Source organism: Mercurialis annua, linkage group LG3 (assembly GCF_937616625.2).
Source record: "Mercurialis annua linkage group LG3, ddMerAnnu1.2, whole genome shotgun sequence".
In the NCBI taxonomy this organism is placed as follows: Eukaryota; Viridiplantae; Streptophyta; class Magnoliopsida; order Malpighiales; family Euphorbiaceae; genus Mercurialis; species Mercurialis annua.
Window position 1 is genome coordinate 13,764,344 of NC_065572.1, and position 16,161 is coordinate 13,780,504.

Genomic DNA, 16,161 nt, shown 5'->3' on the forward strand with positions numbered 1-16,161 from the left:
GATATTTGGGTGTCTCAAAGGCACCCAAAAATCCATTATAGTGCCTCTTCTGGAATTAATTCCAGAAGAGTGCCTGGTCCCACTCGTTCCGCATTCTAGGAATGCGGAACGAGAGGGGTTCCGCATTCCTAGAATGCGGAACGAGGGCAGCAGCTGATTAACTTTGTTAATCAGCTGCTTAAGCACGTTCCGCATTCTAGGAATGCGGAACGTGCTTCCCCAATGATTGGGGAGACAGTTTTGTCTCCCCAATCATTGGGACTGCAATGATTGGGCATTTAGTGCCCAATCATTGCTGAACTTTTTAAAAAAAAAAACAAATTTTATTTAATTTTTTTTATAAACACTATAAATTAAATACAATGTTATCAAACGATATATTAAAAATTAATTTAAATGCTTGTTTGATTTAAGTACTAATTTTAACAAATTGAAAATATCTGGGTACCGGAGCCAACTACCGCATGTAGGTCACTTAATTTGTATCTCTGAGCCTTGGTTTTGCATATATAACTTAGTCTCTAAAATAAACACACCTCATTCACTCTCATTACAGAACAACAAACTGATTTTGAGTTTCCGAATGGATTCTTGTCCTCTAAGAGACGACGGAAAATTTATAACAATTATAACACACGAATATAATATACATAATATAGTAAACATACAACATATACTAAAATACAAAAATCGATAAATAAAGAAAAATATGAAATCTAATCCTCATATCTACGAGTCCTCGGTCTCTGTACCCTCAAACCGTGAGTCTCTCGTCGGTGCCGCGAGCTGTCTGTGATCGAGTGAAACTGTCTGGGTACGGGAGGGCTCTCGCCGCTGTCGGAGGCGTCCTCGTCCTGAGCTGAATGCTGAACGTCTGCTGCTGGTGGTGCAGTACCGGTCTCCTCCTGTGTGGGCGGTAGAAGTCTAAAAGATGGAGGTGTGAGATCCGGTCGTGATAAAAGCTCCTCGTACGCCTCTGAACCGATCTCCGGACCGAATAACCATGACTCTGACAGTGTAAAATGTAGCTGTGATGGATCCTGGGCCTGGTGAGAAGAAGATGGCCGCGAATGTGACGTCGACGGCTGATCATCCGAAGGCATCGTGGGACGGTAGCACTGATCGAAAGACGTGAACGGTTGAGCATCTGTATATGGCGCTGGACGGTAATACTGATCTGATGCAGCAAACGGCGGTGGTGTGGTCTGCTGAAACGGAGACGCCGGTGGTGTGGCCTGCCGGAACTGAGACGCCGGTGGTGTGGTCTGCTGGAACTGAGACGCCGGTGGTGTGCCCAGAGAAGTGGTATATGCTGTCTGTCCGTACGACGGCTCAAAAAACGGCATCGACGAAGGCGGGACCTGATACGATGATACCTGGGGTCCCTGAAATACAAAGTTAAAAACGCAACATTTAAAATATATATTTAACTACGAGTTAAAAAGCAATAAATTAAATTATAAATGACATGAAACCTGTGGGAAATAGGTCTGATGCGACGGAGGCTGTGATGCTGAAGTGGAAGTGGAACCGTAGTACTGAGTCGGGCCATAGTACTCCCCCCGTCTGTCTGTAGTGGCTGTAGGATCGAAGTGGAAGTAGACCGGTGGGGGGATAGGGTCTGCCGGGCGCTCGCGAGGCGGGGCGGCTCTAGGCTGCCGTCTACGCGCTCCCCTGATGTGAGCTAGATCGATGGTCAGGGGAGGAAGAGGAGGTAGTACGTAAGCCGGAACTGCTGGCTCTGGTGGGGGCAGTGTGACGTCACGGCGCTCCTCTCCGTAAGCTAATTGAGAACTGCCAGAACAGCCGATCCCCAGCTAATATCGCGCAAGTGGCCTAAATCCGCCAGATGCGGAAGAATCCTCACGCCCACGTGGCCACTGTTCAAGTCCGGAAAGCACAGACCCTGTAAAGCAGCCCAAAGGTAGCCTCGAACCGCCTGGTCGACCTGATCCTCTGTAGCACCCGCAGGCAATACCGTCCAACCTCCAAACTGGGCTGACAACCAAGCACCACTGACCCACGAGGACCCCGGTTTACGGGGACGGCTGACCTCTAACTGCCTCCCTAAAAGAGGAACAGACACCGTGTTCCAATCCCGTATACGAGGTCCGGTAACGGGCGTCCCATCCACTGGGAGCCCTGTCAGGATGGCCACGTCCTGCAGCGTGATAGTACACTCGCCCTCTGGAAACCAAAACGTGTGTGTCTCTGGTCTCCACCTCTCCACAAGAGCTGTGATAAGGCACAAGTCAACTGGAAACTGGCGCATCGCTAGAAAACCAGACATGCCAGTCTGAATAATCCCATTCCTGATGCGAGAATCTAGCTCGTGAAATGGAGTAAGTCTGGCGCTCGAACGTGACCCTAAGGAAGACTCGTCGCCCTGAAAATATAAAAATTATATAAAAATTAGGACACTAAAAATTATAACCAAATTAGGACAATTAAAAACAAGATTTTACCTGGTTATCCCAAATAACCGAGGATCTGTGATCGTCCTGCATTGTCAGAACGTCTGGCACCAACGGCCCAGGAGTGTAGTAGTCCCGACGTTCAGCCATAGCTGAAATAAAAAATACATACAACAGTTATTAAAAATTACAACAAACATTCATAAGAATAATACATTAGTGAATGATATTCGCAAGAATTACTAAAAGGAGATTCAAAAGAATAATACATTACTAAAGTAACTCCAAGTTGTTGCCAAATTCCAGCTTTGAGGGTATCGATCCGTATATCACGTTGCAGCTTTACTTGACCCTTGATATAGTCTGCGATTGCAACAGACCCAAAATTCCGATGGTTTGGATCAGGTAACAGCTGATTGCACGTGTGCGGGCCAATATATTTTGTCAACGTCCACGTCTGAGTTGCTTGCAGAAGTGTAGCGCGCAGCCACCATTTACATACAGGGTTCTGCCTGCAAGCCAACACTATTGTCGTGTTGGTAGTCCGGCGACCCTTGAACTCTCTTCCCACCCCGACCGAATAAGTAGTCGCACAAGCTCGGACGGCATCGCGATTTGGGAATACCATCCCTACTCGGAATTCCATCCCAGGATCCCACATAATCTTTTCATCATCCTCCGGGGCGACGTCAAAGTCGCAAAGATCCGCCGTTCTTACATGCTCAGGAAGTTGCGACTCATATTGTGAATCTGCTCCTAAGTCTTCCTCGACATCCTCTTCGTTGCTGTCGTAGAAATCCTCTTCTTCCTCTTCTTCCTCTTCACCACTACCCCTCTCAGACCCGCTTGAATCACATAAGACCAACTGATCTAGTAAAGTCTTGTTGCGAACCACGGCCTCGTATTCCACGTACAATTCCAAAATCTCGAGTTGCGGATACCGCACGACCTCGTTCAAAATTCCAAACACATGCTCGTTATTCTCCACGGAAAACAACGAGTACGAGCGTATCGCACCCCCAACTATTCTTGGAAGCCGGAAGTAGATTTTTGAAATTTCTACTTCCCCGTCGGTAGAAACTGCTCTTCTACAAATATTTTGTAATTCCTCGAAACTCATTCTCTCGCTAAGCGCCATATTAACCGGACGACCCCCGTGGTATTCTATTCCACACGGAGAACTCACAATACGACCATCACACCATATCAACAAAGATATATTTGGACTCGTCATTTCTAATTAATAAACAGCAAATTTTAACACCGTTATATTTAATATGCTAATCTTAAATTTATAGCGTTAACATATCAATTGTAATTACTGTTACTTTATTTCTAATATTTTTTTTATATATTATAAAATTAAATTAAACATATCCTAATATAATTGTATGCAATAACAATTTACAATTAATTTTTTTAACAATTAACAATATTTTAATAAACTATAATAATTTTTTTATATTATACATACATTTCTAAATAACTATTAGGCTAAGATAACATTTTTCTACATTATAAACTTTTTTATACATGTATTTCTAAATTATAATTAAAATTTAATATTTTTCTATTATAATTAAATTTATACATGCATTTCTAATATTTACAAATACTAAAATTATTTAAAGCAATAAATAAAATAATTAAACGTACTAACCTCTTGTAGTTCTTCAAAATAATTAGTATTAAATAATATAACTCCTTAGCTCCAAAATATAGATTCGAAATAAAAGCACCTCGGTTTAAGATTTTTCCGCTCAAAATAATAACCCTCTCTCGAACTTTTATGTTGTAAGTATTTTTTTGGTTCAAATTGTGAATGAAACACCTGCTGGAGAAGGCTTTTATAGCCTTTGGAATTCAATGTGTTCCGCATTTGTCAAATGCGGAACACATTAATTACCGTTGGGAGCTGTCAGCGCTCCCAACGGTAAAATCAGAGTGTTCCGCATTCTAGGAATGCGGAACACTCTTTAATCAGCTGATTACACATTAATCAGCTGATTAATGTGTTCCGCATTCCTAGAATGCGGAACACCACGTGGTCCGCATTCCTAGAATGCGGACCACGTGGTCCCAGGCACTCTTCTGGAATTAATTCCAGAAGAGGCACTATACTGGATTTTTGGGTGCCTTTGAGGCACCCAAATATCAAAAACCCAAAGTAGTGAATCACACAAATAATAGGCATAGTATGATTGAACTTAAAGCACATGAGAACTTGACAAATAAGCACTCACCAATGTAATAAACACATGAGAAGTCACCTAAGTGTGAAAGAAACTGAACAACTAACAACTTGGATTATTTAGACTCATAATATAAATGTCACATTTTGCGGCAGCTATGTTTTTTGTTCTTTAATTGAAAGTAATATTCCAACCAAATTGGCCACCATCCAAGGATGTTGATGCTTATAAATCATTCTGATAAACAAGTGATGCCACAAGTATTACATATTATTTTGTCATATAGTTTATTGTTCTAGCTAGGTGAGCAAACGGTCACTTAAAAACTGATTAAATTAGTATGTTAATTCGATTCAACCAAAAACATTTTTTAACCGAACCAACCAAACTAACCACACCAACCAAACTAACCATATCAACCAAAATCTTTGACTTGGCCGACCGTTTCCTCACCCCTAGCAACCATAATTTAAAAAATATCATTCACATATAATAGATTATGGATTTGCAATTGCTTTTGCTTGAGCAGGCAATATCAAGGATTCATGAAATTGGATACTATTAGATTTTACTATCATGAATTCAATTTTTACACAAGAAAATAATCCATAGCATGAAAAGTTGTTGATGAAAAGCTTTACCATGCCCAACCCACTTCATTGAAGTATAGTGAATACAATATCAACTCTTTAGCAGATTCCATCGGTCATCTCTCCGATACAAAATCCGGTTTCCTTCCCAGCCATAAGGTGAACGTTAAAAGTGTAGAAAGTTGGCGCAGAGGCCGGAGAGAAAGAAATGCTTTCATATCAACGCTTGGCACCGCGTCTTACTCTAACAAGTAAGCGAGTAAACTATCTTTCCAAACCCGAGTAGGACGTGGCTTGATCATGACAAGAATGGATTTCTCTGTAATGTAATAAAAGAGTAGCAGTCCCTTCTCAACAGATAAGCTCTTTTATGGAGAATTATCCTGCAAAAGAAGCAAGAAAGCAATCAAAAAGGACAATTTTCACTTTCATTTCCTAGGTTCACAAATAATTTACTTAAGATAAAAAATTAATATTCTAATGTTCCAAGTCCAACTTCCAAACATTTGTTAGATCTTTACCATCAGGATTCAACAACAGCCTCTTTTCGTTTCTTGTAACGAGCTACATGTTCAAGATATTCTTCAACCTCTTTCTCCAGTTTCTCAATGAACTGACTTGTATGCTCAAGGGACTGTTCATACTTGTACTTTTCAAGGGCCTGCAAAACACTTCAGTGGCTAATCTCATCAATTGTATTCCAGAGATTCTAAAGAAATATTTTCATTCAGAATCTAACTTCCATAATTAATAAAAAAAAAACATTTATGGAGAAAAACAGATCATTAATGAAAAAAAGAAGAAGGATAACCGCAATCTGAAAAGACACATGAACTGCAAATGTTTTGAGCATGAAGTCTGAGTGGAAGTTTCCCAATGCATGAATGGACAACATTCTAAGTAGATGTTCGATAATTATCTTATTATCAAATTTAATCAATCGTCGTTTCCAGTTTCAACATTTTCATTTCCATGCTACATAGCGCATAAATATAAAGAGAATTCGGCAGATGCATCAAAAACGAGAGAGATGATAAAATCAAACTTGCCTTCGATTTAGATAAGGTATCTGGAGGAGACATAACCGTTGGCTGCACATAGTTCTTTCCCCTGTAGAATATAATACTACTGTTAGGTCTTACTTCAATCACAATGCCTTTGCTCAATCGAGCAAGTTCTTCAGCATATTCATGAATTTGCCCTGGCTTGCAAGGTTTGCAAATAACCTTCACTGTTTCATGCTTTTTCCAATGAAGATGCATATTGAGAACAACGCCTCCAAATACTCCACGTCTACCAACTAGAATAAAGTTCTTCTTCTTTTCCCCAGTACGCTTTAGGTAATGCTTTTCTTCCTCGGTTAACATTTCAGGATCGTGTGTTTCACCTTGCATTTTAGGGACATCGAATTTCCTCAACTTCTCAATCAACCATGCTTCTTTTCTTTTGGCCTACAGAGCATTGATAAAAAAATTGAAGTAGCAAGTATAAGATAAAGAACTTTTGACGAAACAATTGACAAAACTAAAATCAACAGAAAGAACTTCACATGCTAAGACGCTGATATATTTATTGAATAAGTACAATTACTGAAAAGCATAGATCAAAAAAAAACTTTGAAGATATTTTTTCATCTGCTGTAACTTTAAACAAAAAGATATTGACCACTAAATGAGTTATTAAGGACTTGTTAACGGGCACATGTTAGATCTTCTACGTTTATGTTATCAAGTAAAGATCAGGAAAATCAGTACAACGGGTATCTGATTTGATACAGCTTGCACAAATATTGCAGGCATGCAGCATAAGTTTTTCCACCACCGCATATCTTGATTTTCAGGCAATGTAATGAACACATATAAAAACCAAGAAATCATAAAGCTAAAGTATATGAACAATATTCAAGAAAATGAACAGTTAAAGAGTCCAACCTTTTCAAGTTTATATCTTATCCTAACTTCTGGATTAGGAGAGTTCATCTTCTTCTTGGCCTTAAGACGATAAAACCTGAGCTCATTTAGTTTGGCCTTTCTGGACATTTTAACGCGTTTAACAGTCTTTGTTCCTCTTATTGCGTAACGATTTTTATCAGGGTGTTTACTACTGGAAAATCTGACAACATCACCGTCCGTCTTCAGTTCGATTGATGAACTGCTTATGCTTCTGCATACCCAATTTCTGATAGCACTCTGACTATGAAACACATTTAGCTTCTTATTCCATACAAAAGAACAAGGAGACGCTACCCTCGATGCATCCACAAAGGGCAACGCGTTCCTATAATAAAATCTAAGCAACGATACGAGATTGGATTCTTGACACGGGCAACAAACAAACAACTCCCTGCATATAAAGCAGCACGAACACACATCATTCCGTAAAACACAAAAAGCATAAGCACAGATGCATTAGTTCTATGACAAAAAATTAGTACAGAATTTGAAGACCTAAATTATACAAATGCCTATCACTAAGCTGTGAACAAAATAAATAATTGAAAGGAAACACAGTACACACCTTTTACTCACACAGTCGAGTCCGATACCGATGACTCGTCTGATTGAACGTGCAGTGAACATTAGAAGCTGTCGAATTGCAGTGAAACGACGTCGTTTGCTTGAAGATGCAGTGAAAAGTTTCTCTCTTGTTATTCGAGTGAACTAGTACTTTTTTTTTTAAATAGAAGGCGTTAGCTTAGTGCCCATAGCAAAAATGTGGTTAAATTCGCTCTCTCCATCTCCACCTCTTCAAACTGGACCACAGGCGCGCACTAATTTCTCAAAATTCCGTGGAAGCTCTTCAAAACGACTGTGTTTGAGCACTGGAGTTTCAATGAATTCGCAACAGCAGAATGGGATTATTGGAGAGAACGATGGAGTGATCATTGTTGACCATGGGTCGCGTCGTAAGGAATCTAATCTCATGCTAAGTAAGCTATAATTTTCATTTTGTCTTCTTAATTATTTCATTTGAGTTTGTCAATTTGAATAATGGGTTTTTGTTTGGTGATTTTCAGATGAATTTGTTGCCATGTTTAGAGATAAAACTGGATATCCAATTGTAGAACCTGCTCACATGGTAAACTACCTTGTTTCTTTTGTTTTTTTTTCAGTCTTTAATTGCGCTAAGTTTTCCGTATTCCGAACCATAGGGTTATACGAGACCCCGGGCATAATCCAAGGTAGAAGAATTATGTCTAGTAAACCAAATAACAGAATCATTACTTAGAGAAGCTAAATGGTCCGCAGCAAAGTTTGCCTCGCGATAGATATGATTGTTGATAACTTCCCATTCTCTAGAGATCAAAGCTTTTATCGCAGCCAAAACATTCGAGTAACAAAACAGGCTCATTACCCTAGGCTCCAACCTAACTGCAGCCCCACGATGAAGTTCAGCAGAAAGAACTGAACCAAAACCAATTGTGGTCGAAAAGCTACCCAGCCAATGTCCATGTTCGTTCCTAGCAATATCACCTGCTCTCGCAACTCCAGACTCTGAGTTAAATGCACCATCGGTACTGATTTAATCCAATGCTTTGGAGGGTAAAGCCAACCAATTTGAACTTCCTGTTGAGTCTGATTGTGACTTCTGGTTACCAGTTGATCATCAAAAGCTTTTCTGATATACCCAATCCAACACGACGGACCACATCCTGCAGTAAGAAGCATTGGTTTCATTACAAACACCAAAAACGAGCTGGTCTGGTTTCGTTCACAACCGCCAAACGGCCACTCCAAAGAAGCAGATCCAATCTGTCACCTTGTTGCAATTCAGCTTGCCCGAAATGTTGCCAATAAGCAAGCTGGGAAAAGGCAAAGAGAAGAAGTGAGCATGCATATCAGGACTGATAACTTTTTTCTAGAATTGTTTCACAATGAAACAGTCCCTCTAGACATGTGAAATATCTTCAGCATTAATATTGCACATCTGACAAGTGCTTCAGCCAAATGTCTTCTAACTCGTTCTGAATTAGTAAGCAAACTATTGCACATCGCTGGCCAAAGAAACTGCTTGATTCCATCAGGACCTTAATTGTGTCATAATGGAATACTCATGAGTTCCCAAAAAGAAACCTGAATTTTCATGATTGTTTTAGTTTGTTACAGATAATGAAACCATAGTTTGGGTCTCAGCTAATAGCTTAAGTTAAGTTTTAGAGTTGGATTTTTATTTGATATGTTATTGGAGTCTCTATAATGGAAAGATCTGGAGTTTGATTCTTAGCAATCTTCATTTTAATTATTTAAATATTTGCGCATAAGGGAGAGCGGGTCAATGTTTGTTCATACTTCAAGTTCAATGGCCATTCTCATGCGGCGGTGTGTTGGAGATGATAAAATCATGTTAAAGCCTCAACTAACAGTTTGAGCTTTTGAAGTTTAGAGTTGGTTAGTTATCTGACATACTTATTGTGTGTAATTGTCCATTTTGATTCAGCTAGCCTTTGTAGGGTTATTTCATGATTTGGCTTGTGACTGTTGAATATGTCATCGTAATTGGATTTGGATTAGTGGGCGGTTGATTTGGATTATGATTAGCTGGTTAATAAACATAATTGCAAACTAGTTTATCGATATGCTGTTCATGAACTAAAATAACTTTTTAGGTGACAGACTTGTTCAACTTATATTTCCCGAGAGCATAGTTTTGGTGGTGTTGGTATATGTTTTTAGTTTATATAATTACCTTTCAGTATCATGGTAGACATGCACAAAGTAATTCAGGTTATTGAAATATTTCTTTAAACAATCTGATGGCATGGTCTTAGACCTGTTGAAAGGCAAGCAAAGATAAGACATATATGATTTACTAGTCTCAGTGCATTCCTTGAAAACATTTGGTGTTCCAGGAAAACACAATATTGTGGACCTCTATTTAGCCTTCTTTCCGTTTTCTCATTGAAGTTAAAAATACATTTCTTGTATATTTTCAATTTAATATTTGAACATAACCAGGAGCTGGCAGAACCATCAATAAGAGATGCATTTGGTTCATGTGTTCAGAAAGGTGCAAAGCGGGTGATTGTGAGTCCATTCTTTCTTTTTCCTGGACGGCATTGGCACCAGGTAACTGTTTTACCAATTTAGTCTTTTATGTTAGAAGGTTTATGCAGTTTGTAAAAAAGATTCAATCATGTTTTAAATGAAAGGATATACCTTCCCTGACTGCTGAAGCTGCTAAGGAGCACCCTGGTGTATCATATATTGTAACTGCACCGCTTGGATTGCATGATCAACTCGTGGTATACATTTTGCACCTTTCCTTTTCTTAGATTCATTAAACTCTGTGAGAATCAGCTTTCCCATATTTCAAAGTTTTGTCAAATTCTTTATGTCGTCTGATTTTGAATAATTTCAGTGGTATTAATTAATTATTCATAAATACAAAATTATGAAAATGCGTGTTTACCAATGCCATTGGAAATGTGGCAAAATCAATAATGTATCTAGCATGAAGGATGATGCTTTCTTCACTTTATTCTGTCCTGCAATAGAAGTAATAACATGTTCTATCATTTTGACAATTGTTCCTGTTACTAATAATCTATTTTGCATGGAAACTTAGGAGTCCTATGTTTCGGCGTCTTGTTTCCTCAATGTAAATGCTTCTGAAACTACAAAACTTCAAAATTCAATATCTATAACATGTTCTGTAAAGAATATAATTTCGGCGTTTCTCTTTCCGGCGTCGTTTACGTGCTACATAGTTGATAACGTATCATTTATAGAAGTATGGGCCACCCAGCACATGTATGTACAGTTAAACGAGTGTGTTCGTCTTTGAATTTAAATATTGGTGGTTTGCATTGCAGGATGTTGTGAATGATAGAATTAAACACTGCTTAAGCCATGTAGCAGGAGATGCAGATGAATGTGCAGTATGTATTGGAACAGGAAAGTGCAAATTTTATTAGTTTATGCAGCGACAAATCAAACTTGTATTGACCCGGCTTACCGTGCCAGATAGCTAATGCTGTTCTCAGCGCAAGAACTGTGAGACTTATGGAAATTGAATGCGAAGATTTTAATTTAACGAGAGACTTGATCTTTGGGAAGAAACCAAGTAAACATGGGTTCCAATCAGCAGTATATGCAACTATACTTCTCATCTATGTTGCACGAAAAATTTCCGAATCACATGTTTCAGCATTTTATTTCCGTATTTGTAAGCGCTTTTGAAACTCCAAACTGTATATTTATAATCTATACTTTTAAAAAATGCCGATTCATTGTTTTTTGTTCCAGTGTTTTCCATTTCCGCATTTCTGTTTGTGTGCTACATAGCTTCTCATGTATGTGAACTTGCAATTTCTATAAACTCATGTGATCTTTTCTGGCATTCTGTGCATCTCAATAATTTGCAAGAGATTGAGAATTTATTCAGTGTCGGTAACCAGGAATTTTGTTAAGTTTGAGACACTCGGCTTGATATTCAATTTCTGGAACAATGTGCTGTGGCTTTGTGATGATAAACTACACATTTTATATAATGTACAAGTACCATTATAATTCAGCATTTACATTTTCTGATGCATTCATATGAAGCATGAACTATTCTAGTCTATACATTTGTCTTCTATTTCACATTACATCTGCAATCTAGCTGCCATCTCTATGTTGTATGGCAGATCTTTGCGAAGTTTTCCTGGTTATGCACATTTTACTTCCTACTCCACCTGTTTGAGCCAAAGAAATTTTTTCACCAAATTCCAGATTGTTGAAAAACGCTCCCTCTTGATTTTCATGGTAGCATTGGCTCGAGCCTCAGCTTGAGCAGGCGTCTCGTCGTCAACAGTTGATCTTGCTACACTCAGAATAATGTTCGACAAGTACAGGTCAGTATAGATGTAAGATTATACATGTTATATCTCTCCTTTTAGTTAATGTATGCAATAGTTCGCCATTACCTTGAAAATGCTCAGGCTTCTGTTTCAACTGCGAACTAAATGACTTAGCTGCTGCAAAAACATTCTTAGGTCTTTCCCAACCTTGTCCAAACACACCATACCCTTGCTTAAGTTTTGGTTGGATCAGAAACTCTAGCACCGCCAATTCTTCCTTATCAACCCAGTGAATGCAGTTCACAGGGCATGAATCAACCGAAACCTGCAAGCCTTATACGAACCATTAAGAACTACGCACAGAAAAAGAATATAAGTGATGCACCAACCCGCTTTATGTTCAAGAAATGGATATCTAATTTTTATTATTTGTGGAAACTGTCTGAAATATTTTGTATGCATTTTTGAGAGGTTTGGAAATGGAAATGTTTCCGAAACATTTCCTTAATGTTTCCATGCATCTTAGTTTTTGCATATCTTATTGATAAAGCTACTCGATAACATTAGGAGTGTGTATTCCGTTCGAACCTAACCAATTCAAATTTACAAAGATTTAAAATATTTCAGACCAAACTAAAATGAACCGCTCGGTTCTGATTGCACCTAAAATGAAGTGAAATTATTTTATTTTCAAATGAAAAATTAATGTTTTTTTTGGTAATAGCATCACCAAAGTGAATTAAATTTCAGTTATTCTATTTGGTTGGGTGTTTGCACACCTTTACTTGATGCAGTACCTGAATTTGACAGTCATCGTCTCCGAATTGAACTTTAACTCGTGCACATCCATTAGCTTCGTCCATGGCAAACGTGTTGCTCGCGTTATGCACGCATTCTCTGCAGCCTGCAAACAATTATCAAGAACTTAAGAATATCTGAACCAGACAAAAATGGACGGGATTGTGATATATCAAACCTATACAAGCATTTTCATCAATGAACAATGCTTGCGATCTGAACGGTCCATTCCAGGAGCTGAAACCGAGGACATTATTGTCATTTCCATACCGCATTCGCAATCGGCCAATGGAAGCGTCATATTGCCGCCTCAGATCCTCCTTCATCAGAACCTTATAAGCCTTATTCAGCATTAGAGTGTGCTCATGACCCTATAAAGGTTGATACCAGAAATTTGACAAGTTATTAGTAGACAACACTTTGCTCCTAGACATTTCAGAACTATCACCAATTACTTTAGTATGATGGAGATAGTATTTTTTGGTCCTCATGTTTAAGGAGTACATTCAGTTCGAACTGAATCAAATTAAAAATTTAATTTCTTTAATCGAACTAAATAGAATTTTCAAGAATTTAAAATATTTTACACCAAACTGAATCGAGCCACTACTTTTACTTATTTGTTTTCACTTTGTTTAGTTTTGCTAGTTCGATTAGTACCAAAAGTGAATTTAAAATCTTTTACTTCTAAAACCAAACGGAATCGAAAAAGTGAAATATTTCTATAATATCAAATTGAACTGAACCGTCGGTTGTTCCGTTTGGTTTAATTTTTGTACACCCCTACTAGTGTTAGGTGTCGGGTTTGAGATTGATTACCTTTTTTTTTCTAAAAGTATTTACTCCGCTATTGTAATAGAGATAAAATAATTTAAATTGCTATAAAGATAGTTATTTTTCATTAAATTCAAACAATAGAAGGGCAAGAAATGACCTGTTGGCCAGCAATATCTGGGTGATACTTCTTTTGCAACTTCCTATAAGCATCTTTAATTTCTTTACCATCTGAATCAACACCAACTCCAAGCAACTCATAGTAATTCTTTTCTTCTATCTTTCTACTATAACATCTTATTCTTCCACATTTCTGCCTCAATCTGCACACCAAACATATCGTACTAACTCCGATAAAAATCCGCCCTATCTCGGATCGAATCTATCAATTAACAAAAACGGCGAGTATGTATCGATAAGATTAACATATAATAAAAATTGAAGTACCTTGAACGGTTGTTGTTTGAATAGAAGTAGCTAGGAATTTGAGGACAATTTTTCATAGGGAATGGATAGTAAATTGGGGCAATAGAGAGTGACATATCCTTCATTAGTACCATTATACCAAACTCAAATCATCTATTTTTCCTCAGTTAGCATGGCAAAATATATACAGCCTGGAGATATTTTCTCAAAATTTTCATGTCAGCAATTGGAAAGTTGCAATATAAGGCCCACCATAGCCCCATACAGCCACATGAAAAAAGAGCGAAGATCATTAGGGTGCGCAAAATATCTAAACTACGGATATAACCGATCGAATTGAGATATTCCTGTCGGTTCGGTAAAAAATATGGAATCGGTAGGTTCGGTTTTGAGATTGAAAATTTCGGCCTTCGATTATCAGTTCAATTTGAGATCGGATTATCAAAATTATCGAATAAACCAAAAAAATTGAGATATAACTATATATTTATAATTCTTACAGCTGGATTATAACTGAATGTTTAGTGTTAGTTAGGATTAGTTTATAGTTGTTTGCACCGGCCCAGTGGAATCAATATAAAGCTGGGTGGCATTTTGGCCCATGACCAGAAAAGGTGTTTTGAATGGGCTCATTAAGGGATTTTAGCCCAACAGGAGCTATATTTATTTTTAGCCTTTTAATTAGTTTTTCTTCATTAAATAAGAGATAGAATCTCATTAGAATTAGGATTCTTTATTAGGGTTTGTTCCCTATAAATAGTCAGTAGTATTGTATTATTTTCGGGATCAACACATCATTAATCAAAAACCAAAGCTCAGGCTTTTTATCCCAATCTCCGGATTGAATCTTAGTTTAGGAGTAGAATTGACATTAATCTCGCTTGGATCTCAGGATTCCCAGATTAATACTTTTAGTTTAAATCGAACGACGTCGACGTCATTCACAATTTGAACAACGTCACTTGAATTCGAGTTACGTCACTTGAATTAGGGTTACGTCATTCAAATCCTGTTTACCTCATCTAGAATCATACCGGTTAAAGCATCAGTACCTAAAGTTACCCATTAATAAATTCAAAGGTTTGAGCAAGGTGAAAATCTAGCGAACATCTTTTGGCGACTCCACTGGGGACAGTTTATGGTCAGCACAAAAACCGGAGTTTTTCCAGACGATTACAGGGAAACTCGGTCTCAAAGCCGAGCGAAACTTCAAAGGAAATTCGGAGAGATAGAGCAACCAGATCCAGAGATCATTACCGTCATGGCTAAGGGCGATAAGCAGTCACAGGGCAAAGGGGTTCAGAACACTATACCCGATGTGACTTCTGTAAGCAACAAATCCATGGAAGGCGATGACGTGGAGAAGGAGTTCGACGAATTTTCCCGAGAAATACCACCCACTCGCCCGTCGCTATCTAGGGCCGATTTTACCATAATGAGAGACGAAATAGCTCAGGAAAATCGGCAGATGTTTGACGGGGCGATGCAACAGATGTCCAACGCTTTCAAAGGAATGTTGGCCGACCAGGCGGTCGTTCAGCAGTCGATCGTGAAGAATTTGAACAACTTGACAAGTTCAATGGACAATCTGGGGAAGATCTTTTCGGGACAATCAGTGACCGATCAGAATCACCGAAGGGCCGATTATACCTCGACAACGCAGAGAAATGGCGGTCTCGGTAGTTCGGCCGATGCAGGGCAGTCACCAAGTAAAACCGGTTTCGCTTATGGATCGGTACGATTGTTAACTCGCCCAGAAGGGGACACAGGTGTTAGGACCGATCCTTCTTCGTCAGGAGCTGTGCGATTTCACATGGGCGATCAGCCATCTCCAGGAGCCGGGCGATTCCAAGGGGGCGATGGTACCGGTACCGGAGCGACTCGATACCAAGGCAACGACCAGTTGCCAGGGCAACAATACCCAAACTTGCAACCGCTACAGGATAACCCCTACGGTAGCGACAACGCCCCCATGGGAGAAAACAATTTATACAATCGGGGGCAGTTGCTAGATGAGCTGGAGAAATTAGGGGTCGACGTCAGGCCAATGCCTCGGCCGTCGTACATGAAGCCATACCCGGATTGGATCGACAAACTGTACCCATTCCCTAGGGGGTACAAAGTGCCCGAATTTAGTTTATATTCAGGAGAAGAGAAGAGCCAATCCACGGTGGAACACATTGCGC

General features: G+C 38.9%; 4 protein-coding genes across 5 annotated transcripts; 1 reads left to right on the forward strand and 3 right to left on the reverse strand.

The window, feature by feature from the left end:
* Positions 1-1,296: 1,296 nt before the first annotated feature.
* LOC126675254 (uncharacterized) lies at positions 1,297-3,845 on the reverse strand. The gene is made up of 3 exons (XM_050369863.2): positions 2,466-3,845; positions 1,476-2,386; positions 1,297-1,385 (listed from the first exon to the last, which is right to left on the reverse strand). Exon 1 carries the CDS (start codon positions 3,646-3,648, stop codon positions 2,602-2,604), a length of 1,047 nt encoding a protein of 348 aa, XP_050225820.1. The 5' UTR covers positions 3,649-3,845; the 3' UTR covers positions 1,297-1,385; positions 1,476-2,386; positions 2,466-2,601.
* A 1,303-nt stretch (positions 3,846-5,148) lies between these two features.
* LOC126671838 (uncharacterized CRM domain-containing protein At3g25440, chloroplastic) lies at positions 5,149-7,798 on the reverse strand. Its single transcript, XM_050365641.2, has 5 exons — positions 7,714-7,798; positions 7,128-7,539; positions 6,246-6,647; positions 5,718-5,857; positions 5,149-5,579 (listed from the first exon to the last, which is right to left on the reverse strand). Exons 1-4 carry the CDS (start codon positions 7,773-7,775, stop codon positions 5,720-5,722), a joined length of 1,014 nt encoding a protein of 337 aa, XP_050221598.1. The 5' UTR covers positions 7,776-7,798; the 3' UTR covers positions 5,149-5,579; positions 5,718-5,719.
* Positions 7,799-7,908: 110 nt separating this feature from the next.
* Positions 7,909-11,440, forward strand: LOC126671840 (sirohydrochlorin ferrochelatase, chloroplastic). Of its 2 annotated transcripts, none has more exons than XM_050365643.1 (5): positions 7,909-8,125; positions 8,213-8,274; positions 10,152-10,262; positions 10,346-10,438; positions 11,009-11,440. In XM_050365643.1, the coding sequence occupies exons 1-5, from the start codon at positions 7,909-7,911 to the stop codon at positions 11,108-11,110; spliced, it is 585 nt and encodes a 194-aa protein (XP_050221600.1). In that variant the 3' UTR covers positions 11,111-11,440. The 2 variants fall into 2 exon arrangements, with proteins under 2 accessions (XP_050221600.1, XP_050221601.1); XM_050365644.1 differs by having other exon boundaries at positions 7,909-8,101.
* Positions 11,441-11,655: 215 nt separating this feature from the next.
* Positions 11,656-14,156, reverse strand: LOC126671839 (chaperone protein dnaJ C76, chloroplastic-like). Its single transcript, XM_050365642.2, has 6 exons — positions 13,997-14,156; positions 13,710-13,872; positions 12,954-13,146; positions 12,775-12,881; positions 12,104-12,302; positions 11,656-12,000 (listed from the first exon to the last, which is right to left on the reverse strand). Exons 1-6 carry the CDS (start codon positions 14,107-14,109, stop codon positions 11,864-11,866), a joined length of 912 nt encoding a protein of 303 aa, XP_050221599.1. The 5' UTR covers positions 14,110-14,156; the 3' UTR covers positions 11,656-11,863.
* Between the last annotated feature and the right edge of the window lie 2,005 nt (positions 14,157-16,161).

What these genes read in the sequence shown, in the direction of transcription:
- LOC126671839 (XM_050365642.2), bottom strand. Translation starts at nt 14,109, where the DNA reads ATGGTACTAATGAAGGATATGTCACTCTCTATTGCCCCAATTTACTAT. An exon ending in CAGATATTGCTGGCCAACAG is followed by an intron (nt 13,147 to 13,709) that starts GTCATTTCTTGC and finishes CAACCTTTATAG; the next exon opens with GGTCATGAGCACACTCTAAT. An exon ending in GAAGCCTGAGCATTTTCAAG is followed by an intron (nt 12,001 to 12,103) that starts GTAATGGCGAAC and finishes TTCTGAGTGTAG; the next exon opens with CAAGATCAACTGTTGACGAC.
- LOC126671840 (XM_050365643.1), top strand. Translation starts at nt 7,909, where the DNA reads ATGTGGTTAAATTCGCTCTCTCCATCTCCACCTCTTCAAACTGGACCA. An exon ending in CTGGACGGCATTGGCACCAG is followed by an intron (nt 10,263 to 10,345) that starts GTAACTGTTTTA and finishes TTTAAATGAAAG; the next exon opens with GATATACCTTCCCTGACTGC. An exon ending in GATTGCATGATCAACTCGTG is followed by an intron (nt 10,439 to 11,008) that starts GTATACATTTTG and finishes TTTGCATTGCAG; the next exon opens with GATGTTGTGAATGATAGAAT.
- LOC126675254 (XM_050369863.2), bottom strand. Translation starts at nt 3,648, where the DNA reads ATGACGAGTCCAAATATATCTTTGTTGATATGGTGTGATGGTCGTATT.
- LOC126671838 (XM_050365641.2), bottom strand. Translation starts at nt 7,775, where the DNA reads ATGTTCACTGCACGTTCAATCAGACGAGTCATCGGTATCGGACTCGAC. An exon ending in CTCGACTGTGTGAGTAAAAG is followed by an intron (nt 7,540 to 7,713) that starts GTGTGTACTGTG and finishes CTTTATATGCAG; the next exon opens with GGAGTTGTTTGTTTGTTGCC. An exon ending in TAAGATATAAACTTGAAAAG is followed by an intron (nt 6,648 to 7,127) that starts GTTGGACTCTTT and finishes AATGCTCTGTAG; the next exon opens with GCCAAAAGAAAAGAAGCATG.